Below are 26,049 nucleotides of genomic sequence, written 5' to 3'. Positions count from 1 at the left end.
ATGTTCCTTTTGCCATACTAATCTGTCCACAAAAGTAGCATACATATTTAGAAAATAACCATGCTGTTCTCACTATCTGCCTGTGTTAACCAGCTGAAACTGAAAGGGTCAGTTAGCTTGGGAATACCTTCTCTCTATGAACCAAACTGAAAGTGGTGTCCTGAACCCATCCCCCTCAAACACTATCACTCCTTTCTTACATCCTATGAGAGACATCACAATCTTCATCTGCAAGTGGCATCTCCTATACCTAACCAGCCATCCACTCACACCCTCTCAGTGTCATAGGCGTCAGAATGGGAGAGGCCACAGGGGCCACAGCCTCCCTAAAAATTGGCGGTCAGAAGAGTCAGTTATGGCTCTATTCCCCCATCTACTCCTCCCAGCCGCTGTAATTTTAAATCTGTGGGCAACCACAGTTCAGCCACCAAACAGCATCGTTGCCCGAAGATTTACATCGCTGCCCGAAGATTTACAATTACAGCGACCGGGGAAGGTAGGTGGGGGAGTCATCATGCTGCAGCATCCTGCTGGGGCTAGAGCAGAGGTTTTGGGCTCAGTGTAGAGCAGCAAACCCTGAGCCAGCCTAGGTCTTTACCAGTTCAAAGGGCCAGGATCTTCTAAAGCAGGAACGAAATTGGAATCCTCCTGCCAACTCCATAGTCACCACAGAACGACAACTATGGTTGCTTCATCCTGGAGCAGTTTTCTCCAAATAAGTTATTTTTGTGTGTCTTCAACTTGAAAAAAAAATGGAAAATATAAATAATAAAGGAAGGAAATAATACCAATGTTGCTTAAAAAAACTTATATATTAGTCAATGAAGTGCTCAGTGCCATTATCCTTCTTCTACTTGGAGGAAAAGATAACTAGGAACCATCATCGCACTTCAGTTGTTTACCACCACCACCATTATACAGAACCTTTTTCAAAGCCCCTAATATTTGAAAATGATTTTTTTGGCAGGGCTAATTAGGTTATTTTTGTTCCCTTCTTGATTATTTTTGTGTGTACCATGACGGTAATGACCTCACTTCTAAGCCATGGTATGGGGAGTATGATCTCAGCCACTCAAATTTACCAGTAATTCTCACTGTAGCATTGTACCAAAGAGTGCTTTTTTTCTAGATTTCATAAGATGTAATATAACATGTATAGGCAACAGCTAGGTATACTTGCAAGTTCTCTTTGATCAAGCCTGTGGCACCCAAAATGGTGGAAAATATTTCTGTAGCTTTCTGCCACATTTTCTTAGTGTTACACTGCATTGCTTGGTATATTAGGATCTCTCTCTGTCCAGGTGATACACTGAGTGATTGCTTGGGGCTGACACCTCTAAAATCAATGCCATTCTGGTGTTTTTATCTTTTCCTACTATATCTAGTTTTTGACATCCTGTCAGGATGGGGACATCCCAGGTATGGGGAACGGTACGTTTCATCATATACTGCAAAGCACTTAAAGCAGTGTTGTGCTGTGATGGTTGCAGTGGGGACAGGGTGGCTCTGATGTCCTTAATGCCTGAGAAGATCCCACCCATTCAGATTAGTAAGGATCTGATTCTGATGGAGTAAATTGGGGTGGAGGTTCTGCTATGCAAAAACAAGATTCTTCAATTGATGCCTCTGGAGCTGGGAAGCCTCTCGGGTGTGAGGTATTTGCTGCTCTGCACCAAGGAGATGGAGGAGATGCTTATTGGGACTGGGGGGAATGGTGCTAAGGAGACATTTGAGAGAGGCCATCTTCAATTTAATAGTAAACAGAGTAAATGACAACAAAGACCTGCATGGTCCATCCAGTCTGCCCAACAGTCTATTTTATTATTATTTTTTCTTTAATATTTCTGCCGTAGAAGTTGGCCTGGCACTGTCATTAGGTTCCAACTACTGGAGTTGCTGTCCAAGCTCACTCCAGCGTTTCTAAATCAGCCCAAATTATTGTAGTTCCCGTCGAAGCCCTCCCCAGCCCATCCCAACTGTATAGTCATATATGGGATGGGAGTTCAGAATGGGAAGAAATCTTTTGTGCTAAATAGCTGAAAGTGAAAATATGAGCATAGATTTTGGGCCAAGGCAGGTGTTAAATTTTCTGGTTTTATTGCACTCTCAGAAAATAACTATGTGATGGTGCAATAAAACCTCATTTCCATATCATATTCCCGCATTTACATGCACGGCTATCCTATTTGCCTTTCACACTGGATGGCCCATCAAAGTATAGAAACATAATGACAGATATAGGTAAAATGGCCCATCCTATCTTCCCATCTGCAGTAACCATTATCTCTTCTCTCCAAGAGCTCCCACGTGCCTATCCCAAGCTCTCTTGAATTCAGACACAGTCTCTTGTCTCCACCACCTCTTCTGGAAGACTGTTCCACACTTTCTGTAAAAAGGTATTTCCTTAGATTACTCCTGAGTCTATCACTTCTTCATCCTATGCCTTCTCATTCCAGAGCTTCCTTTCAAATGAGAGACTCGACTCATGTACATTTACACCACATCTCTATCATATCTCCTCTCTCCTGCCTTTCCTCCAAAGTATACATATTGAAATCTTTAAGTCTGTCCCCATACGCCTTATAAGGAAGACCATGTACCATTTTAGTAGCCTTCCTCTGGACCGACTCCATCCTTTTAATTTTTTTCTGAAGGTGCGGTCTTCAGGGAATTGTATACAATATGCATGCTAAAGACTTATTGCCCTGACCCTATTTTTTATACATACAGCAGGCCTCTAAAGTGCTAATTAAATGTTTTTGCATAGATATTTTTATCCATAGCATGTGTTTCTTGGAAGTTTCTTAGCAATAATTTCTGTAAAACTTCAAGTTCAACCCATTGTTATTAATGGTGCTTTAAGGAAACTTGTTGACAATGTACTGTAAATTATCTTCCAACGTTATGTTATCTGTTTCCTTTCCATTCTATCCATTGCTTTAATAGTGTGATGTTTTCTTTTTTAATATTTGGCAATTCTTGATGTACAATAGAGTCACATCTGGGATAATTTTGTAAAGCATTTTCTGGGTGTAAAGCTTTTTTACAGAAAGGAAATGGGAATTATAAATTGTGCAGGTGGATATGCACATATGAGTACATACGCTGCCAATGGCATGTATGTCCACCCCAACTCTACCCAAACCCTCCAATTCTCCCCCCCCCCAAGTGTTGAGGTACGCATATACTCTATAACAGGGGTCTCAAAGTCCCTCCTTGAGGGCCGCAATCCAGTCTGGTTTTCAGGATTTTGCCAATGAATATGCATGAGATTTATGTGCATGCACTGTTTTCAATGCATATTCATTGGGAAAATCCTGAAAACCCGACTGGATTGCGGCCCTCAAGGAAGGTCTTTGAGATCCCTGCTCTATATAAGATGCACATATATTCACACAGTTCCACATGCCTTTTAGCATGAGTACAGAGCATTTGTACACTCATGAGAATCATTCAGGGAGCCTATTTGATAATGGCACATAGGCTGCTATGTTACCATTATGAAATATCACAATTGAATTACTAAACTTTTTAAATGTGTGGGACTATCATGAGGCAAGTTTGTCACAGTAATTTTCGTCTTCAAAAGAATTTGATCTTTGAAATATCTAATCAATAACCAAATTTAACACCTTCCCCCATAATAAAAATTCACAAAGAATATACATTTCCATAAAACAATGTTTACAAAAAGTATTTTAGAACTTAACTATGCAAGCATTTTCAGTATCCAGGGCATTAGAGCAGAAAAGGCACTGTCCATCACAGGAAAATCACTTTTCGACATGATATCGTTTTCCCTGAGATGGCCTGTGGTTTTTTTTGCAATGATGCCCTGAATTGGATACTGAAAATGCATAGGAAAGCTACTGCCAAGCAACCCAAAAGAAAGCTATGGGTGCTTTTGAGGTCTTCAGTTGGCAGAACTTGGAGAATCCCCACCAGCTCGGGAATTTAATATTTTAAGTTGTATTGGGATGGGGGCATGAGTTGTTGAGAGGGCACCTATTTAGCCTGTAAGTCCACCTAACATTTGAGACCTGGCTACAGCACTGGCGCAAACTTCAACCCTGAATATACATAAATGATGTGGGTCATGTAAAAATATACATCTTGTCACTCTATGTAATTTTATGTAAATGATCCTGAACAACTTTATAAAAGCTCTTTAGTGGATGTAAAATGGCCTTTATACATGAAAAATTGTTTATAAAATTAACCCCAGTGTTCCAAAAGTAGCTTTTATTCCATAAAACTATTCACATGTATATTAATCCTGTCTATTAAACTGCCATTTCACAAAATTTCAAGGACATTTGGGGCTCCTTTTACTAAGGTGTGTTAGGGCCTTAACCATGTGTTAAATTGCTGCGCGCGCTAGACCTTAACGCCAGCATTGAGCTGGCATTATTCTAGAAGCATAGCGTGCGGTAATTTTGTGCATGCGCTAAAAACGTTTGCGCACCTTAGTAAAAGGAGCCCTTGGTGATAAATGTTCAAAAGCTTCGATGGCGCTTTTATGGGTAAAAAATAACATCGCATTTGGCTAAGTAGCATGTTTGCCATTAGAAAGGGCGTATATACTTCTATAACCACGTGTTTCACTATATGGAAAATAAGCATTCTGCAAGAAACTGCTCACATACATTTCATTTTCAAAATGTCTAAACCTAATAGTTGGCATTTGTTAAAGCACATTCTTTACATCATTGTATAAGGCTGTCTGAGTTGAGTTTATGGGCATACTGGGAGCTGTATAAGACACTGATATTCAGATCTAGAGGGCCCCTTTTACAAAGTGGTGGTAAATGCACCAGAGGTCATAGGAATAGAATGGGTTTCAGTGCGTTTACCATGGCAGCATCGCTACCGTGGCTTTGTAAAAGGGGCCCAATGTCTATGATAACCTTGTGTTTGAAAATTGAATTTGTGAATGCTGAGATATAAAAAACCAAAATATTGGAATGCAGCAAATGCTCTTTAAAAAAGAACTTTAGTGACACGAGCCTGATGTGGCCACATATCACCCTGTAGGCTGCATCATAGGAAACAATCCCACCCAACATAATTCATTTGATTGTTTTTGTACATTTATGCTTTAGTGTGGCTTTTTCCCCTGAAGCAGTTTACCTGCGAAAGGTGGCCACAATGGGCTTTTTTCTATCAATAACCCCCCTCCCCCCCATACACACACACAAACCTTTTACAAAATTGCGATAGTGGTTTTTAGCGCAGGCTGGTGTGCTGAATGCTCTGCGCTGCTCCTGATGCTCATAGAGCATTCAACGCGCACGGCCTGCACTAAAAACCGCTATCACAGTTTTGAAAAAAAGTGGAGGGAGGGGGTAAATTGTTTAAGTCTATTAATGCATCTTGCTGTTTTGGATGCTTTTTGTGAACTGTTCACACCTCTTTTTTTCTGTCGTGCTGAAATATACTTATTAACTTCCCTATTGAAACTTTCTCTTAAATATGGAAATTATCATTCATTCCTAGGAATAATTAGCATATGTCTGCATTCCCCAAAACTATAAGAAAATTTATTGAGCAAGTAGGATATTATTCATTAGATAATTAATGGAAAAGTAGCAAGATAATTCCCTTCCTGGACTAAAGCTGGTACTGTAGTATTCTATGTAGAAATGTGCAAATCATTCCAATATTATCCAGAGCATCCTCAGGCAGCTGTCCCTCTCTAAACTGGTAAAAATGAAGGGGCATTCCATCAAAAATTAAAGCTCTCTTCTAGTGGGAGACCATAGTATTATTTATGATTAGAGGTTGGCACTCCCCTAAGGTTAGTGCCTTTAAGAAATCTGGGCCTGTTTTAGCACTTATAAACTGGGTGTGAATGCAATATGTTTCTTAAAAATGCACATTAGGTGCATGCCTAGCAGATAATACAGGGTTTGTTTATTGAGTTTGTCATTGGGAGTACAAAATGATAACGAATGTTTCTGTTGTAATTATATTTATACCTCATATATTTTTACCTCAGTGAATATCAATTGGAAACTAATAATAAAGTCAGAATTAAATAAATGTGCATATAGTAAATACAGTATGACTTTCTTTTATGTAATTACACAAATCAATTTGGAGTGCAAAAATATCAGACACAGAAAATCAATAAGGGAAAAGGGTACTGGGATTTGATATACTGCTTGGACAAGGTGTATTAAGTGGTTTACAATCAGGTACTCAAACATTTTCCCTATCCCAGCAGGCTCACAGTCTAATGTACCTGGTGCAGTGGAGGATTAGGTGACTTGCTTAAGGTCACAAGGAGAAGCACAGGGTTGAACCCACAACCTCAGCGAACTGAGGCTGTAGCTCTAACCACTACAATACACTCTACCCCATAAAATACAAATTGTTTCTAATTTAGTAGCCAGTGACCTAAAAACTGTCCTTTAATTGTCCATATGCTTAATTATAGAGAAAAAAACCTCAGTGTTTGTTTAATTGAAACAACTCCTATATAGCTATGCCCAGTGGCATAGAACGGATGGTGTACCCTGGGGCAGAGGTGCTCAGCATTCTACACACCCCCATGGGGGGTGTCTTAAAAATGCATTTCCCCCCATTCCTCTTGTAGTTACCGGCAGCGAATAGGGTCTCCTATCCCTTATGCTGACTGGGCCTACCCTCTGATGTCATATCCTGGTCCCATGAACAGGAAGTGATGTCAGAGGGAGGGCTGAGGCCTGCACAAGCAGTGGGGGGAGACCCTCCCTGCTCACTGCCTATGCTAGTGGATATGTCAGCTTAAATGGGCTTAACGCAAAGCAATACATCACAAGGGGGAAAAAACCTGCACTGTTTTGCAAAAATTTTAAAGTAACTATAATCCAAAGAGGGCAGTTCAAACCAACAGTGACTGTGTAAAGGAGTATACCAAGAGTTGCTATACATACTATCTCCCCCTCCCCCCCACCCCTTTTATGAAGCTGCATTAAGATTTTTTATCGTAGGCCACGGCAGTAAAAGCTCCGAATTCTTTGAGCGTCCGAGCTTTTACCGCTGCAGCCAGCGATAAAAAAAAAGCCTAACACTGCTTCATAAAAGGAGGGAGGGTATGTTTTATATTCTGCAAGTTTCAATAAAGATTCAATATGGATCACAAAATAGTTATTCCTCATTCTGGAAGAGTACAATTAAAAGCACGTAATAAAAATATTACCACTAAAAGAGAATCATTATTAAGCTCCAGGAGATAAGTTGAGTTCAAAATGCAGCGGAGCTTCTACAGAAAGATAAGTGCAGGGACTTTTACTTGTTCACGTTTGATTTAAACCGCCCTGTTTGGACTTTACAGTAGTTACTTGTCAAACCTTTGCAAAATAGTGATTTTTCCTATGTGTTGTTTTGCTTTAAGCTTGTTTAAGCTGACATAGCTATAGGAACTGTAAAGCAAATGGTGAAGTTTTTCCTCCACTATAGTCTTTTAAATATATGAACAATAAAAGGGCAGTTCATACCTCATTGGCTACTGAATTAGAAAAAAATTGCATTTATTGATTTTCTATTTCTTTTATGTAAAACATATTGTATATCAAAGGGAAATAGAAGCAGAAACAAAGCTCTCATTCAGAACAAAAAGGGGCCATTTATAAACTGTCCACATTGGGATAAAGGATCTGAATGGGTCTTGCACTAGTTAAAGCAGAAGTGCACGTTGTGGCTGTGAAATTTGCCATGGGTTACGTGGCTCTTGCTTTTTCTGCATGTAGATTTTTCCCAGAAAAGTATGCACAAAGTTCAAAAATGTCATTTATGCCCATAAATTTCCTTGCTCTGTGTAGAAAATTTGGGGAGGACACCTTTTCTCAATGCAACTTAATCTACACGCACTGTGGAACAACACATTGTCCTTTGACCACATTCAGGGAGGGCACTTTTCTGACAGACAGTTAATGCAGGTAAAATGAGGGTTTTATTTTATTCTTTAATAAGCTTTCAAAACTGCATAAAAAATAGTAATACTATAGGAAAACTATGGGCCCCTTTTACAAATCCGTAGTAGTGATTCTCCTATGGTAGGGTTAGCAGACGTCCGGATTTACCCAGATATGTCCTCTTTTTAGAGGGCATGTCCTGGCGTCTGAAAGGCTTTTCAAAACCTGGTACTTTGTCCGGGTTTTGAAAAGCAGATTGCATCGGGAAGGGCATGCGCGGATGCAATGCGGTGATGTTACGGGCACATGCTTGTCACATTTGCAGATGCCCTCCTGACCGAGATGAGCATAAGAGCATAAGAAGTTGCCTCCGCTGGGTCAGACCAGAGGTCCATCGCACCCAGCAGTCCGAGGGGGGCGAGGCTGGGGCGTGGTAGCATAACGGGGGAGATGGGTGGAACTGGCTGGGACTTGGGGCATGACTGTGGGTCCAGTTTTTACATATGTAAAATCTGGTAACCCTATCCTATGGCAAATGCACTGAAGCCTATAAGAGTTGAATGGGCTTCAGTGCATTTGACACAGAAGAATAGCTACCACGGTGTGGTGAAGGAAGCTCTACGTAACATAAGGGCATTGTGCAACATACTGTAAGTGAAAAATCAGACAAAATGTCACTTTAACAAACCGGAGAAAATATTTATTCACACACTGTGTAATTAAACTCTGGAATTCATTGTCAGAGAATGTGGTGAAATCAGTTAGCTTAGCGGGGTTCAAAAAAGGCTTGGCTAATTTCTTAAAAGAGAAGTTCAGAGGCCATTATTGAGATGGCTTGGGGAAATCCACTGCTTATTCCACTGTTTCCTAGGATAAGCAGCATAAAATCTGTTTTACTACTTGGGATCTAGCTAGGTACTTGGGACCTGGGTTGGCCACTGTTGGAAACAGGATACCGGGCTTGATGGACCTTCGGTCTGTCCCAGTTTGTCAATTCTTATGTTAGTATTATAGAATAGTGTCTGAGTGCACCTAGGCACCTAATTGCTGTTTCACCCTTGTTTTGGTGCCTAACTTCCATCTGAGCACCTACTACTACTATTATTAATTATTTCTAGAGTGCTACCAGACGTATGCAGCGCTGTACAGAGTCACAATGGAGTTCCTGCTCGAAAGATCTTACAATCTAAGACAAGACAAACAGGATGTTAGGGTGTGGGGATAAAGTAAGGAAGGATAGTTGCTCTGCTGGCTAGGGTGGTGAACAGTGGGCAGTGAAGAGTAAGATAAAGAATTGAAGGCCATATCAAAAAGGTGGGTTTATTGTTTATTCCATGCATATGTGGCAGCTAGATGAAAGGAATGAAGTCTGGAATAGTGGAAGATGGTACAGATTAAAGCGGCTTGTCTGAGGAACGGAGTTCTCAGGAAGGTGTATAAGGAGAGAGAAGAGAGGAGAGATACTGAGGGGCTGCGTCATGAAGACACCTGTATGTTAGTAATAGGAGTTTGAAATGTACGCGGAAGTGGATAGGGAGCCAGTGAAGTGATTTGAGGAGAGGGGTAAAGTGAGGGTAGCGAAGTTGACAGTAGATAAGTCATGCAGCTGAGTTTGAGCTCTGGAAGTTCAGCGCCTAATTTGCACTTAACTTTTGACTTTGTAAAATTAAGGGTTAGAATTAGGGGGACAGTGCTTACTCGTTTGCAAAGAGGGCAAAGTCTTGATAACATTTGTTCTGGAACAAAGAAAAACCAGCAAGAAAAGTTTTAAACTGCCCATCCCTAGTAACCATACCCAAAACGAGAAGTCTAGACCTCGGAATATAAGTGTAATCTTTTGGATGGATCATTGATGCCATGTATTGTGTTTGCTTGTGATGTGCTTATTTCACACTTTATAGTAATTGATTAAATAAAATCTTAAACTTTATGTTTTCCACTACCATTGGTATGATTGTTGAAATACTAACTTGTGGCCAGGGTACAGGTGCCCCATATGCTAAAAATTTTGAGTTCTCTGCACTTCTCGGTTGAATAATATTTAAAAAATGAGAATTAAGGATGTCAATGTCCTCAGCCTCCATTATTTCAACATCAAATTTATTGAATAAAAACAAAACATTTTCAAGACAAAACTAGATATTTTTAAAAATAAATTTCCAATATATAATTTATATAATTTATTGACTTGATTCTCTTTTTAAAATGTGATGTTCATTTCTCAAATATCTATACTTAAAAAAAGTATTTCATTATCATACATACAACCAACTGCATTCAGAAACAAAATAGAATATTTTACCTGTATCACAAAAATACTTGAATAAAAATAGAATTTCAAACCTTCTTGGATTTGTGATTTTCTGAAATGCAATAAAAGGACAAATGGTTTATCAAGTTATGCAGAATCACAATGACATCATGCTTTTTTGTGCAGTGCGTATGTATTTAAAAAAGCATGGAAGTACGAAGGGGTGCTGAACTGTTTTCAGCCCTGCCAAAAAGAGAATGAATGAATGAATATCATTCAATCAATGAGCTGAAACAAGGCCAAAAACATTGAATTTTGTTTCTGCAAACTGGCACTATTTTCAGTTCAGAATTTAAGAAGTTGGTAGGTTGGGCTGAGAACTTTTCAGCACCCCCTCGTATGACACAGCATCATAGATTCCTATGATAATCCACAGGCAATCAGCAAATGACACTATATAGCAGTGACATAGCCATGGAGGGGTGCACAGGGGCCTAGGCCCCTCACCTTTGGCTTGGAATCCCTCTGCTTTCTTGGCTGGCATGGCACTAAGTTCCGCCAGCTGAAGATGCAAATGTCTTGTTAAATTACAAGACATTGAATATGTGTTTTGGGACCCCATTCAATTGCAACAATTCTTATTAGCTAGAGAACAGAAATGAGTTTTATTCTTTAATGTGTTTCATAACTGAGAAATTGGAGGATGTAAGAGTCTCAAATGGTAGAGAAGGGTTTAAGATTCATAAGGATGAATCAAGAACCAATTCTTAGTTTTCTTCTTATTTTTTGTGTAAAAAATTGGTAGCATGTCTCCCCATTATTGTGGGCTTGGAAAGGAATTTTGTTTGTATGTATAAATATTGTTTAAATTTTGTGTAAGAATCCTTTTTCCTGGTATCATCTGATATTGTAATCATTAAATTTATATAAATTTTTAAAAAAGATACATTTGGATGTTTAAGGCATGTTTCAACTCACATTAAGTTTTAATGCAGAGCTCTTTAAACTGTTGACACATCACATTAACGGTGCACATTAACTACTGTTAACATGTAATATCAAAGTACTTATTAGGAGGTGGGAAGTGTACCTTGCAACTAACACAGATATCTTGAACATATACTAACTGCTTATGTGGGAGATAATACAAATATTGTTCTATGTTCTATGCCCCCAACAGTTACTTCAGGGGGTTTGAGCATAAGAGTTGCCATACTGGGACATATCAAAGGTCCATCAAGCCTAGTATCCTGTTTTCAACAGTGGCCAGTCCTTCTACTGTGCAGTCTAACAAAAGTCTTGTATGTATTGGAAAGGCTGAGAAACCTCGCAGAACCTACCTGTTCCTCTCTCCTACCATGGGTGATGTAAACGAGCATTACATGCCCTATGAGTCTGTCCTCAGGTAGGTTCTGCACAGGGCTTTGCAGGCCAGCTCATGAGCTCCTGTTCCATTAAGGAAGCAAATTTGGAGGGAATATACTGGTGCTGGAATTTGTTTTCATCAGTTTAGGCAGGGGTTTGCAGCAATAGCAACCAGACCAGAGTTTGGACTTCACAGGCTGCAGCATCAAGGAGAGGGAGATAAAGACTGAAAGAGAGAAGAGGGGCCAAGAACAGGCCCCTGTCCCAGTTTCTGCCCTGGGCCTCTGCTTATCCAGCACCATCTCTAATGTGATGTCATTGGTTAGCTAGTAATCTCTACCACTTATGAAAAGCATATTTTTAAAATGTATGCCACACAGAAAGTTTTTTACATTTTCATCTGCAAGCAGAGTGCCTTTTATCTAGAATAACAAGTACAAAGACCTTTCCAGCTGATCGGTATTTCTACATAATGGGACTTTTCACCAAAGTCTGCAGTGACTTGTTCATGGCCAGATCTAAGGGCCTTTCCAGATATTGTCACCTGTCTTCCTCTTTCTGTAATATTTTGTAGTTTACAAAAGCTAACCACTGTTTCATTATCTTTTCAGCTTTGATTTGTTAGAACCAAAGTGGCCGCCTTTTCCTCTTAATTTTATTTGATTTCCCTAACAAAAAGATTTGTTGCTGTTAAAGTAGCAAATTTAAGTTTTGGCCCTGCCTTTCTACTTCCCCTGCTCACTTTTCCTTTTGAAAACTGATGTGAACTCCATGGGTAAAAATCACCCTTGGACTTTTCAGTAACATGTACAGTATAGAATTGTCTTTTTACAGTAAGGCTTGCGTTCTTCAGCATTATTTAAAACACCTGAGCTATTTTGGTTTTAGGATTACGAGTTTGTAAGGTGTAGTAACAGTTTTGCTTTCCAAACAGTACTTTACAGCACTGTGTATTTATTTATTTTGAACTTGCTATTCCGCCTTTAACTATGGTAGTAGATCAAGGAAGTGCACAATCTACAACTTAAAATAATGGAAAGGAACTACAAATCTTGATAGGATAGAACCAACCACACTAAGGACACACACGTACAAATATAATATACAAACTCAAAAGGGACTTAATACAGAGATTCCAGGAAGCACAGCAGTCAGACCCCGAGAGGCCCCTCCATCGGCCCCTAACAACTTGCTCAAATAGCCACATTTTAACTGTGATTTTGAGCTTTTTCAAGGAAGACTCTCTACGGATCGCCAAAGGTAATGAGTTCCATAACTCTGGAGCTATGAAAAAGAAAGTACTGTGTTGTGTGGACTCCAAAGCCCAAATTCTTGATAGTGCACCGTAATTTAGCTTTCACTCCTTAACCCTACTCCTTTGCCCTCCAACCCAGCCAGCTGATTAACCGTTCCCCTTAACTGTATCCATGACATCCTGTTTGTCTTTGGGAAGCAGAGCCGAGATTGTGATGTCATAATGCCTCATTCCACCAATAAGAGCCAACCTCATCAGTGATGTCCTCTCCTCCCTCTGCCCTCCAACTCAGCCAGCTGATTAACCGTTCCCCTTAACTGTAAGTATGAAATCCTGTTTGTCTGTCTTGCCTGCTTAGATTATAAGCTCTTTCAAGCAGGGACTGTTTTCTTACTCTTTGTGGCTCTGTACAGCGCTGCGTGCGTCTGGTAGCGCTATAGAAATAATTAATATTAGTAGTAGTAGGCAGTGGTAGGTGCCCTACCACTGCCTAACTTACGTAATTGGTTTTAGTTGGCTTAATCGACGCACTAATTGGTTGCACCAATTAAAAACCAATTAACCTGCAATTAAAAAAAAAATGGAGGTGCTTTACGAAGCCTAATACCATTGTAGTCATGGTTAACGCAGGAAGTGGTGTTAGGTATTGTAAAGCACCTCCGTGAATGTGATTTTTGTGGAAGATAGGTGCCAGAAATGTAGGCTTTTAAAACTCTGGCCTACATTTCTGGTGCCTATCTTTCACATAGCTGCAATTCTGTAAACGGCGCCATTGCATGATTGACATATGATTGGCAGCTGTTTTTAAGGCAGCTGCCGATAACGGCGCCATTTACAGAATCCTTGCCCATGTCCATATTGGAGGGATGGCAAAACCAGCCGGTGATCATTAATACACCAAAGCATACGGAGAGGAGCATATGGAATAGTTAGGTAAGGGAGATATTTGGGTAAAACAGTGTCTCGCAAACTCCCCGAAGCCATGGCACACTAAACTCAGGGCCATGGCTGGAAGGCATCTGGAAATTCATGGACATCGACGTGATGATGTCATATGCATGAATGACATCATCACATCAACATGCATGGATGCCTTCCAGATAGGGCCCTGAGCCGCCAACCGTGGGGGGGGGGGGGCAGTGCTGGAGGAGGAAAGGTGCTGGCTGATTGCCTACAGAACGTGCCTTGCATCACGAGAGACATGTCTTGTAGGCAGTCAGCTGGTGCCTCTCCTCCTCGCCGGCATCTCACATAGCATCGAGAATCTCGCTCCGGTACACAGTTTGTGATACATTAGGATAAACCATATTGAAAAGCTTTGAATGCCAGAAAAAGGATTTTAAATTTGATTCATTGTTCAATTGGAAGCCAATGGTAATCTCTGAGAATTGGTGAGATACGAGTAAACCTGCTTCTGCGACATAGTGGGCAAATAGCATAGTTCTGCATGGTTTGTAATCTTTGAATTAGAGTTTATGAAATTCCAGCATAAATGATGTTGCAATAATCCATTTTAGTCATAAACAGAGAAAGAATAAGGGTGTGGAGAGTATTTCTATCGAATAGCCCCCTTACTTTATATTTCATTCTGTTTAATTTACTTCCACCAGCTCTCCTCTCACAAAGTAAGATCTACTATAGCTCTTCCCACATCCCTCCTCCCCTTACTTCACATAGCAAGAGGGAATCATCGCCTAGATTCCACTCAAGTTATCTGCTCCGGTTTCCCCATCTCTTTCTTCCACTCTGCCTTAGAGTTCCGTCCGAACTTCCTTTTCATCCTGTTGCCACAATAATTTTTTCCTTAAAAAGTGTTAGCACTAGCACATTCTAGTAACAAAAACAGGACTGAAATCACATAGGTGGAGAAGTTCAGGCAGTTATCTGAGGGTGGAACTTGCAAAAAAACAACACACATTTACTTAATGGAGAACGAATGCCAGTTTCATTAGCAGCTTAATCTATCTTCCTTCATTATAGATCCTTCAGTGCAGACTAAGTCAACCATGTTAGTTAATGGGACTTCTGGATCTCTCAGTACTCTGATTCTCCTTTGCAATAAAGAAGAAAATATTTTCCTGTAGGTGGCTGCTGATATCTATATTTAAACATTTCAGCTGCATTTCTGTTTAAACCAAAATTTTATTCCCTTAGAGGAAATTTTCTTACAAAGGCCACGTCGTTGGCAGCAACCATTGAGAATCCTGGTCTATGGATTTGTCTCTTAGGTAATGCCTACCTCTGGGTGATAACATAAGATTTCCCTTAAAACTCTCTATTTGCTCTTCTCATTAGCACTAGACTTATTTCAGCTTACATCCTAAATAGTTTCAGATCAAGAAAGAAGGCCTAGTTTAAAACCCTCACGACTGATTCAATGAGAACAAAATAGGAGTCATTAAAAAGCAGATAATTATATCAGGGAAAATTACTTCATCGGCCCATGTATACAAAATATTTTTTTTCCAATAAAGTAGTTCACAGTATTACACGGTGCAAATAGTTCCCAGTGCTGTAATGATTGTACAAGATTGTGCTGAATAATTATTCCAGGACTCCCACAGAACAAAGTAGTTCACAGTATTACACGGTGCAAATAGTTCCCAGTGCTGCAATGATTGTACAAGATTGTGCTGAATAATTATTCCAGGACTCCCACAGAACATTAGATTAATAAGTACAACTATATTATAGATATATCTTTTTCCCTTTCTTAGCATAATAAATAATCATGAAAACAGTTACAATGAAAGCAAAAAATATAAAGGAGACGAAAACCAATAAAGACTTTCTGGTTTGGAAAAAACTGATTTCAATGCAGGAGACAGGCTCTGCTGGGCATGGAATCACAGAAGCGTCTGGGCTTGGAAATCCATTGCTGTCAATGATTTTTCGGTAATGTTGCATGGAAGGCTTGGGCTCATATTGATTTGCAATATAGCTGTACAGGCCGTAACTGGGATCAGTCTTGTCATTAAAAGAATAAGCAAAATATCCTGCGAGATTAACACCATCAATGGCATAAGCTGAAATATAGAACAAAGGAAGAAAAGCGATAAGTCAGAATAGATGCTGCTGGAATAACGCAGTGAAAGAGTATTTGACAGAATTTAAGCCCCAGGATCAGTGCAAGATCTTTCTCCCACCCCTATTGCCAATGAACATTTGGGCCCATAGGCACTCTACCCAAGATTTTGATGATTAAACTTAATCATGTTCCCTTCACCACCACCTGTCCTAGAACAATGCTGTAAAAACCTAGGTGCCTCCTTTTCTTCTTGCCCACAGATTCTCTATACCAGTGGACTGAAACTCAAACCCTTTGCAGGGCCACATTTTGGATTTGTAGGTACTTGGAGGGCCTCAGAAAAAAAATAGTTAATGTCTTATTAAAGAAATGACAATTTTGCATGAGGTAAAACTCTTTATAGTTTATAAATCTGTCCTTTTGGCTAAGTCTTAATAATAATATTGTAATTTATAGCTAAAGAGACATATGATCTAGATCAGTGTTCTTCAACCACCGGTCCGTGGACCGGTGCAAGTCCACAGAAATTTCCTGCCGGTCCACAGGGCCAGTACGTGCATCAGGCCTAAAACAGTGTTCTTCAACCGCCGGTCCACGGTGCGATCGATGCAGCGTTATCTTCAAGCCAGCCCCCTCTTCCTCACTGATTCAGTGCACAAAGCCACAGGCAGTGACTCCTACGGGCATCCTGCGCCTGAACCGGAAGCCTTCTCTCTGACGTTGCAACGTCAGAGGGAAGGCTTCCAGATGAGGCACGGGACGCGCAAGGAGCTGCTGCCCGCAGCTTTGTGCACTGCATCAGTGAGGAAGAGGGAGCCGGCCTGAAGATAATACTGGGGGCGGCATAAAATGGCCAGGCGGGAGCAGGCCAGAAGGTAAGGCATAGCATGGAGGGAAGGAGACAACAAAGATAGGGGGGAATGGTTTTATTTTTGAATTTAGTGATTGAATTATGTCAATTCTGAGAATTTACATCTGCTGTCAGTGTTACTTGTGTAGTTTAATTTTGTGCTTAACCATTATGTGTTGTTAATAAGATTATATTATGTATCTGTGAAAAATTAGTATTATTATGAAGGCGGGGTCTGGGGTGGAGATTGGGTAGAGATGGGCGGGGTCTGGCCCACGACGTAGCCCAGTGTTCTTCAACCGCCGGTCCACAGACCGATGCCAGTCCACAGAATAATTATTTTATTTCTGCTGGTCCATAGGTATAAAAAGGTTGAAAAACACTAATCTAGAAACTGTTTTATTTTACTTTTGTGATTATGATAAACATACTGAGGGCCTCACAATAGTACCTGGCGGGTTGCATGTGGCACTCGGGCTGCAAGTTTGAGACCACTGTGACCAAAGTTGAGCATTGCCAATTTGTACCTGCAACTTAATTGGTTAACAATAGTGCTGCCCGATTCAAGGAAAAAATTTTTGATTTGATGCGATTCAGCCTATTGAATCAATTTTTCGATTCGATTCACTTTTCCTGCCCAATTGGGTTGTTTTTTGGTTTTTTTTCCAAACATCCAGGCAGGTTTATTTTGTAGCCTCTTTACCCACCCCACCCCTCTTTGCCCTCTCCACCCCAAGTCGGCGCAGTGGTGTAACCAAAGCAAACAAAAAAGACTTTTCCTCTCTCTGTTAGGTCCAAAGTGAATCAGTGAATTGATTCAAATCAGCGAATTGGGCAGCACTAGTTAACAAACCAATCAGTGCCAATGACTGCCAATTAAGCAATTACTGGCACTAATTACAATTTACAAGCACAACTTTCTAAGCATATTCTATAATGTAGTGTGCATAAATTCTACTACACAGATCTCAAAAGGGGGCATGGCCAGGGGATAAGCATGGGCGGGTTGTGGCTGTTCTTAAAAGTTAAGCCCACTGTTATAGAACACGCACAATCTGCACACAGTTTAGGCGCAGGCATTTAGGCCTGGTTTTCATTGGTATAAATGACCATGCCTAAATGTTAGTCACACAGACCAGTGCTAAGCATATTTTATAAACCATGCCTAACTCCAGAGGCAGTTTATAGAATAGTGCTAAGCACAGATTTTTTTCAGTGCTGATTTGGGGGGGCGACATATATAGAACTTGGACCTTGGTGCCTAAAATAGGTACCTCTTAATAAAATTACCCTCATAGCTCCAAAATCGATGCCTACTTAGCATCCCAATTTAGGCGACCTGTTATGAAATTCCTCTCTTTGTATATATCAGAGCTTATAAAGAAGTCCAAAGTCCTATCCCCCTTCTATTGTGACCGTTATTTAGTATATCAAGCGACTCTTTTGTTTCAGTGTATTAGAGTAAAATCAGAATTCTCTGTTTTTGTTTTACCTTTTAAAGCTTCATTGATGTAATTTTGTATATAATACATCCTCAGCTTGTCTTGAAACTCTTCCTGGTTATCATCAATTCCATTGGCCAGAATATAAATTGGGATGTTACCATACTTAGATTTAACCCAGTTGAGCATTCTTCGTAATCCCCATGGAACCACAGCCGTCCTGTTAGGTGAATGTAGCCATGTGCTGTCAGTCATTGGCCGAACTTTAAGATAGTGATTATTCTTGGATGCATCTTCTCTTTCCCAGTAAACGAGCTTGGTTGTAAAATGGCTTAAAGCAAAGAAGTCAAATGTTCCCTGAATCAACTTTTTTTCATCATCCGTAAAAGAGGGATAATCAACATGGCCAAAAATAGGTCCAGCGAGCCATCCAATATCAAATTCTAAAATTCTGTTGGTTGTATCTTTGTCATTTGTAGAAAAGGGGCAAGCCGGTTCTAACCAATCAGCTTGCAGAGCTATAGATATCTTACCTTTCTGTGATTGTCTGAACTGTTTGTCATAGACCCTCCAAGCTAAAGCATGGGCCTTCAAAAGATTATGTCCTGCAGTGTAGGAAAGATTTCTCACGTAGGGTTCATTCACTGTGATCCAAAAGCCAACATAATTGCCAAGTTCTTTAAAACAAAGCCTAGAGTAGTCAACAAAGGCCTGGATAATTTGGGGGTTCTCCCATGCACCGTGTTCGGCTAGTGGAACAGGTAGTTCCTGATGTTCATTTATATATTGCCATAAGGCAACTACAGGGGTTATATTAACTCTCACCATCTCACTAAGAAAACATTTGTAGTAGTACAAGACTGTATGATTGACCTTAGTCAGGTTTCCGAAAGGAAGAATCAAAGCCCATCTGAGCGAAAAGTGGAAATGAGTGACGTGCATTTCTTGTAGCAAAGAAATCTGGAGTCCGATAGCAGCAAAATCAACACAGTGAGGCTTGCGCTTCTGAGTTATCGCACCCTCAACTTTAGTAAGACTCTTCATTTTCTTCGGATCCCACAAATAAACATTAGGGTCATTAAATTGGGAAGGAGTTGTATCCAACTGTGAAAAGAATAAAGAACAAAAATTATGTTTAAATCTCATATGCTCATTCCAGCTGAATTATGTTCGCGAAATAGACAGTAAAAGGTAATGGTTTCAGAGTTTCAATTAACAAGAGCTCTGCCTATGAGAAAACATATTCTATCATTTCAAAGGACACGTTTCATAAGCCAGGCACTAGTGTAAATATTTATTTATCTGGGAAAAATGACTAGTTGAAAACTGCTCACCCAATATGTGTATGGCAAATTTTTTCTTTTGTTTAGTTTGTCCTGTCATTTGGGGTATTTAAAAAAAAATTGTTTTAGACTTAGGACAGTCACCTATTAAGTGGCTGCCATCCACAAACAATCTGTAGATCAGCCACTCAGAGATAGGGTAGAGATAGGGAAGGGCTGGAATAGGAGGCAGGCTGGGGTGGTGGGATAAGCTACAAAGGATGAAGGAAGAGAGCAGGAACCAGAAGAGTAGATTTTAAAAGGATGACCAAACAGGATAGAAAATGAGTAGAGCTAGTGATTTGAATAGTAGCTTAACTCATTGGTGGAGGAGCCTAAGGACACAAATGTAAAGGGAGGTGAGTCAATGGGGGTATTTGCAGGGGCAGTCCCCAGAAGGTGGCGCAAAGGGGATATGCTGGGGGAAAGAAGCATCAACAGCCATTGCATGCCTCACCTCTAGCTATTGTGTTCTTTTTCATTTTCATTTCAGAGAGATTTCATTAATAGTGTGCATTAACGCTCAATAGCATTTACTATAGGTCAGTAGCGTACGCTATCCTCAACAGCATGAGCTATTGATAAATAGCACCCTCCTACTAAATAGTGCATTTATTGATAAATACACTATCCATTAATACTGGGCAATAACAATAGGGCTCCAGCCATGGTACATGGGCTTATAATGCCACTCGGGCTTGTGCACATCTGAGAAGCTGAAAGCTATGCCATTGGTAGTTTCACTACCAGCAGGGTGGACTAACGATGTACCACCCATCTGGGCAGCAGCAGATGGGCAATGTCAGAGGCAGAGGATCGCGTTTGATGCGAGAACAGCGGCAACATCGAATTTATACTGCACAGAAGAAAGGCCTGGCAATCTATTTCTGTATTCGACCAAGAAAACTTGATGATGAGACATAAAGAATCAACGTATAGTGCTGGAAGATAGTCCTCTAGGTCAGAAGGCACTCACCATGCTACTAGGGCAGAACTGATCATCACCCAGAGTATGAAGCTGACGGATGAAAGCTGCCAGGACATCATGATGCTGATGTTGCTGGACAGAAAAGGGATATCAAAAGCTATAAAGATATTCTCAACATAGAGACATGGAATGTACGAAGTATGAATCAAGGAAATTGTTAAAGATCAAATGGAAAAAAACAAAATTGATTTGACAGGGATCAGTAAACTCGAATGGACAGGACAGGTCCATTTTCAATCAAACAAGCATTGAATCTGCTCCTCTGGTCATGAAACACAGGAAAAATGGCGTGGCATTCATTCTCAGCAATAAGCTTGTCTGCATCTTACATCTATATTCCTGCATCTGTATGTGAATGCCAGAAGCCTATGACACAAGATTGGAGAGCTAGAATATATTCCATTAAAGGAAAAGATAGATATAATAGGCATTTCTGAGACCTGGTGGAAGGCAGATAACCAATGGGACACTGTCAATGGGACTGGGTACAAACTATATCATAGTGATAGGATGGATCAAATTGGTGGAGGAGTAGAGTTATATGTTCAGGAGAGCCTTGAATAAAATGAAATGAAAATTCTAGAGGAGCAGAAACACACCTTGGAATCCCTGTGGGTAGAAATTCCATATGGGCTAATAAAATATATAACACAATAATAATGGGTGATGGACCTTCGGTCTACCCCAACATTGACTGGGTAAATGTAACATCAGGGCATGCTAGGGAGATAAAATTCCTTGATGAAATCAAAGACTGCTTTATGGAGGATCCAAGAAGCAAAGCAATTCTAGACCTAGTTCTTAGTGGGGTGCATGAATTGATGTGGGAAGTAATGGTGTTGGGGCCACTTGATAACAGTGATCATAACATTATCAAATTTGATATATTCCCTGGAATAAGTTCACACAGGAAATCCAATACAACTGCATTTAATTTTTTTTAAAAGGAGACTATGAAAACTTAAGGAGAATGGTAAAAGTGAAAGTTTCAAGTTTCAAGTTTATTTAAGTCTTGATATACTGCTTTTATGATCAAAGCGGTTTCCAATCAATACAAAGTTTAAAAATATAAAAAAATATATAACATAAAGGGAACGCATAAACAAATACAATACAGACGCAACATGATACACAAAGGCAAATAGGGAGGATACATTGCTTAACATAAAAGAAAGGGGAGGAAAAAAACAAAAGGTAAAAAAGGGAGTCTTTGATGTAAGGCCTATTTTCTGAGTTTTTTGAACAAAAAATTAAGTATAGATCTCAAAAGCATCTCTGAAAAGAAATGTTTTAAGATTAGATTTAAAATTATTGAGATTCTTTTCTGGTCCCAGGATAAGAGGTAAAGTATTCCACAATGTTGGAGCGGTTACAGAAAAGATTGATTTACGTGTTGTATCATAAAACAATTGGCGGACTGAGGGGACCGCTAAAAGATGTTGTTGGGAGGAGCGGAGCGTCCTATGTGGGTCGAATGGGATTATCATCCTATCTATAAAGGGTAGAATGCGATTAGATTGAACTTTAAAAGTAAGAAGTAGTATTTTGAAAGTAATCCTATGTGAAATATATGCAAAGTGACATGCTTTGTATAACCAAAAAAACTGAATGGTATGTGTGAATACATAAACATATGCATTTGAACCAAAAAGGAAACAAAATATTGGTAATTGGAGTCACTATAAATGGTATATGTGATTAGTTTATGAGATTTTTTTGAATATTGATTTCAGAACTTTATCTGATTTCCCAAGTCTATACACTGTCTGATATTAAGTTACATTTACTATATGAATTATTTATAATGATTACTTTTTCCCCTATATGTTTTCTATTCTACTAATAACAGTAATAATAACTGTAGAGAGTAAACATTGTCCATCTGTACTGTAGGAGTACCCATATAGGCAAGATCTGAGAGTGCCTATCCTTGAAAAAAGTTTATAACACAGTATCAAACTACGCAGTTAGCACCAAAAATCTCTATAGAAAAACATGCATACAACTGCTATTGGGACAGTTGAATGAGTGATAGGCCGACCACTGCAGAATACTTCCAGCTTTTTGGTGTTGGGCATATGGATAATAGGAGAACAAGAATGCTTGTCACCCAATGCACTGAAACGTTATGATCTAACTGCTCTCCTGGTCCACAAAGTCATTTTAAGATAGTGATCTCAGAATGTGACTCCTCTGCCTGAAATCTGGCAAGCGATTATGGGGCGTATGGTGGTCTTTGAGCATTGGTTGGCCAATGTAGGTCATTCCAGGGTGATGATACGGTAAGACAGTTGTTGGATCACTATTGGAGAGTTACTGGTTCTGAGATCTGAAAGAGCAGAAGGCCTTTAGTATCTGGTGGTTGTCCTTTGGGGGAGGGTTGGGGGATGAGGGAGAGAGAGAGGGAGTTTAGTATGTGTGGGGATCTGTGTGAATGTGAGGGTAACTTGGTGAATGGTTCGATGAGTGATGGGGGATAAGACTGCAGAAAAGACACTGAAGAAGCATACAGTAGGGGGCTGATCTCCCATGGATCCCAGATAAGAGCCCACTGGGAGGAGGAGATGCAGCCCATACTTAAGCTATAGTTGTACTGGTTTGTTTCCTGGTTAGGGATGCTGATCTTGTTATTTTTTGTGACATCTGGTCATGATTATTGCATTTCATCATGTTTGCTAGTTGTTTTGTATTCTGTTTTCTATATCAGTGCACCATAAACAAAATTTACAAAAAAAAGAACATACATAATGAACAATTTGAAATCATCTATAAGTTTTAAAAAAGGCCAGTAAATGAGTTGATTACAGGATATATTATGGTGTGATTTCAAAGGGATTTCCATGAGAAAATCATTATGTTATAATCCACAGACTTACATGAATAGTGTAGGAAGTAGTGCCCCAAGCAAAACCACAGGGAAATGTTCCTTCTATTGGTTGATTTTCTAGTGAAGGAGGAAATCCATTCTCCTCAATCAGCTTCTGATAAAAAAGAGCTGAAGACTTGGGCATCAACCTCTTATTGTGGCTTGCAAAATCCACATAATACAGTCCCCTTCTGATACTGTATCCTCGGAGCCATTCAAAGCCATCCATGAGGGACCAAGCTGTGTAACCAGTAACATTGACAGCATCAAATCTGATAGCTAGAGAAGGAATAAATGAGAAGGAAATTGCATCCCAGCCCTAAGCAGTCCAACAGTTACACAGTTTAAAAAGTCCTCAAAATATGTGCATATTTCATGAATCACTTGTCTCCTCTTTTGGTCTTAAACTTAAAATTTTCCTAATTATATTTTGCTTCATAATTAGGTTTTATACTGATTTCTTTATTTTATTTTTTTTTGGGGGGGCACTTTTCATTATGGTTATACCACCATTATGTAGAAAAAAAATCTCTTTCCTAAAATCTTCTCATTAGTTCCTTATACTGTGCACATGTGTGGCATATATGAACCTCTGAGAACAATAGTGGGCCAAGTTCACTTTGTTACAATGAAAGATATTGGCCATCTAAGTTGTGAGGTATGCATGTTAGTAAAAAGAACATGCCATGCCTGAATTGGCTTTAATTTGTAAGTAGGTAGGTTGTATGAGACATGGCCCATAACAACAATTTATTATTTCTATAACGCTACCAGGCGCACATAACACTGTACATTGTACATGCAAGAGACGGTTCCTGCCCAGAAGAGTTTACAATCTAATTAGAATTGGCTTTAATTTGTAGGTAGGTAGGTCGTATAAGACATGGCCCACCTTTTCTCTAAAAGGTTCATATAAGTGTTACACTTGTTGCTTGGGTTTCCGGTAGGGATTGGCAGTGCAGTAACCCAATTTACTCAACTTAATAGAAGACACTTTTAAAGAACATTTAGGGGTCCTGTTACTAAACTGGGATAAGCAGCTAATGCAGAGATTACCATGTAGTAGACAGTAGCACAAACCTTTGCTACTTTCTACTGCATTAAAAAGGCAGATGCTGCAGTAAAATCCCATGTGTTAGCTGCTTAAAACAAGGGCAGGATCCTGGCATGACATGGTCTGGGGGAGGAGTGGCTGGCTGTGGCAGATAGATCAGCTGTTTCTCAAGAGAATATAACTAGAAGAGGGACTCAAAGTACAGTAAGTAAAAAACGCAGTACCAAGGGCCTCAGAGATGGGAGTAGTAAGTACAGTTCACTTTATTGAAAGATCCGACATGGACCGTGTTTCGGCACAAATTGCCTGCATCAGGGGTCAAAACTGCGTCACTCCTTCACTCAATCAAACACAAATAAGTTTTTAAAAAATCTCAGAGGGGTTCTTGATAGAAACTCCAAACTGTCACTCATTGGCTCATAATCAAAAGCAAAACAGATCCTCAAATATGCAGTCGCTTTAAATCTTGGCAGAGTAGATATGTGTCACAATAAACAAGAGAGCAATAACTTTAAAATGTGACGATGTAAATCCTTGCCCAAACTCTCTTGCCCAAAGGGGCGTGGCCATAGGAGGGGCATGAGTGGGTCAGAGGTGTGTATATAAACCACAAAATCCAATCCTACAATTTAAAGGCATGGAGGGGGCAATTTCAATAGGATGTCTAAGTCTGAGTTTAGAGTTTTGAAAAATACATCCAGAAATCCAGTAGAGAAAATATCCAAGATGTCTTTTTTTTTATGACCTGTCTAGATGTTTTGGCCCTTAGTAAGTCTATCTATTTTGATCATTTCCGAATACAAAGATGTCCAAATGAAAAACAGAGAAAAATAAGCTATCAGAACATCCAAGCAGCCAGCATTCTTAGCAGACTGGCAACAAACAACCGAGTGCAGTTGAGCAAAGCAGAGCAGAGGGGCATTCTACAGGGTACTGCAGTTCTTGTCACATCTCAGCTACACATCTCAGTATAACTTGCTTATATTGTATGGTGAGCCCTCTAAAATCCACCCAAAACTTACTGTACCCACCTATACAATAGCCCTTATGCCTGCAGGTGTCATCTTTATGTAGGTATAGTAGGTTTTGGCTGGGTTTTGGAGGGCTCACCATACAATATAAGCAGGTTATAGTGATATGTGTACCTGGGACATTTTATGTGACATAGGGTTACCAGATATCCAGATTTCCCTGGACATTTCCTCCTTTTGAGGACATGTCCGAGGGTCTGGATGGCTTTTCAAAACCCCGCACTTTGTCCGGGTTTTGAAAAGCTTTGAAGAAATCAGTGTTGAGCAGGAGGGCATCTGCGCATGCGCGGATGTCCTCCTGACCAACAAGAAAAGGCAGTGGGAGTGGGTGGAACTGGGCTGTCTTGGGGGCAGGTCTAGGGGTCCAGATTTTCTGATTGGAAAATCTGGCAACCCTAATGTGACATTTACTGCAGTACCCCTTAGAGTACCCCTCTGCTCTGCTGTGCTCAGCTGTGTGACTACCTGAAGCTGTAATACAGGCTGGAATGTACTTTTTTATATATCTTTGGGTGGTGGGAAGGGATCAGTGACCACTGGGGGAGTAAGGGGGGGTGTCGTGTCTTAATCTCACCAGTGATCATCTCATCAGTTTTTGCACCTTTTAGACTCATTCATTTTTAAAACAGGTCTAGCCCCAAATGCCCTGGATATTTTGCTTAAAGTTTGATTATCCCTGCAGAACATCCAAGTCCTAGG

At 40.0% G+C, this 26,049-nt stretch overlaps 1 protein-coding gene across 3 annotated transcripts in view; it reads right to left on the bottom strand.

The window, feature by feature from the left end:
- Window positions 1-13,143: 13,143 nt before the first annotated feature.
- Window positions 13,144-26,049, bottom strand: part of KL (klotho) — an 81,216-nt gene continuing 68,310 nt past the window's right edge. Inside the window, exons 3-6 of one of the 3 annotated variants that reach the window (XM_033947495.1) lie at window positions 23,276-23,544; window positions 18,140-19,193; window positions 15,435-15,795; window positions 13,144-15,337 (exon numbers count right to left, since the gene is read on the bottom strand). In XM_033947495.1, coding sequence (XP_033803386.1) covers window positions 15,458-15,795; window positions 18,140-19,193; window positions 23,276-23,544 — 1,661 coding nt within the window. In that variant the 3' untranslated portion in view covers window positions 13,144-15,337; window positions 15,435-15,457. Of the gene's footprint in view, window positions 15,796-18,139; window positions 19,194-23,275; window positions 23,545-26,049 lie in introns of all 3 variants that reach the window. The other 2 variants (XM_033947494.1, XM_033947496.1) reach the window with 2 other exon arrangements.

The sequence above is a fragment of the Geotrypetes seraphini genome, chromosome 6 (assembly GCF_902459505.1).
Source record: "Geotrypetes seraphini chromosome 6, aGeoSer1.1, whole genome shotgun sequence".
In the NCBI taxonomy this organism is placed as follows: domain Eukaryota; kingdom Metazoa; phylum Chordata; class Amphibia; order Gymnophiona; family Dermophiidae; genus Geotrypetes; species Geotrypetes seraphini.
This window is presented reverse-complemented; position numbering and strand designations above follow the sequence as displayed.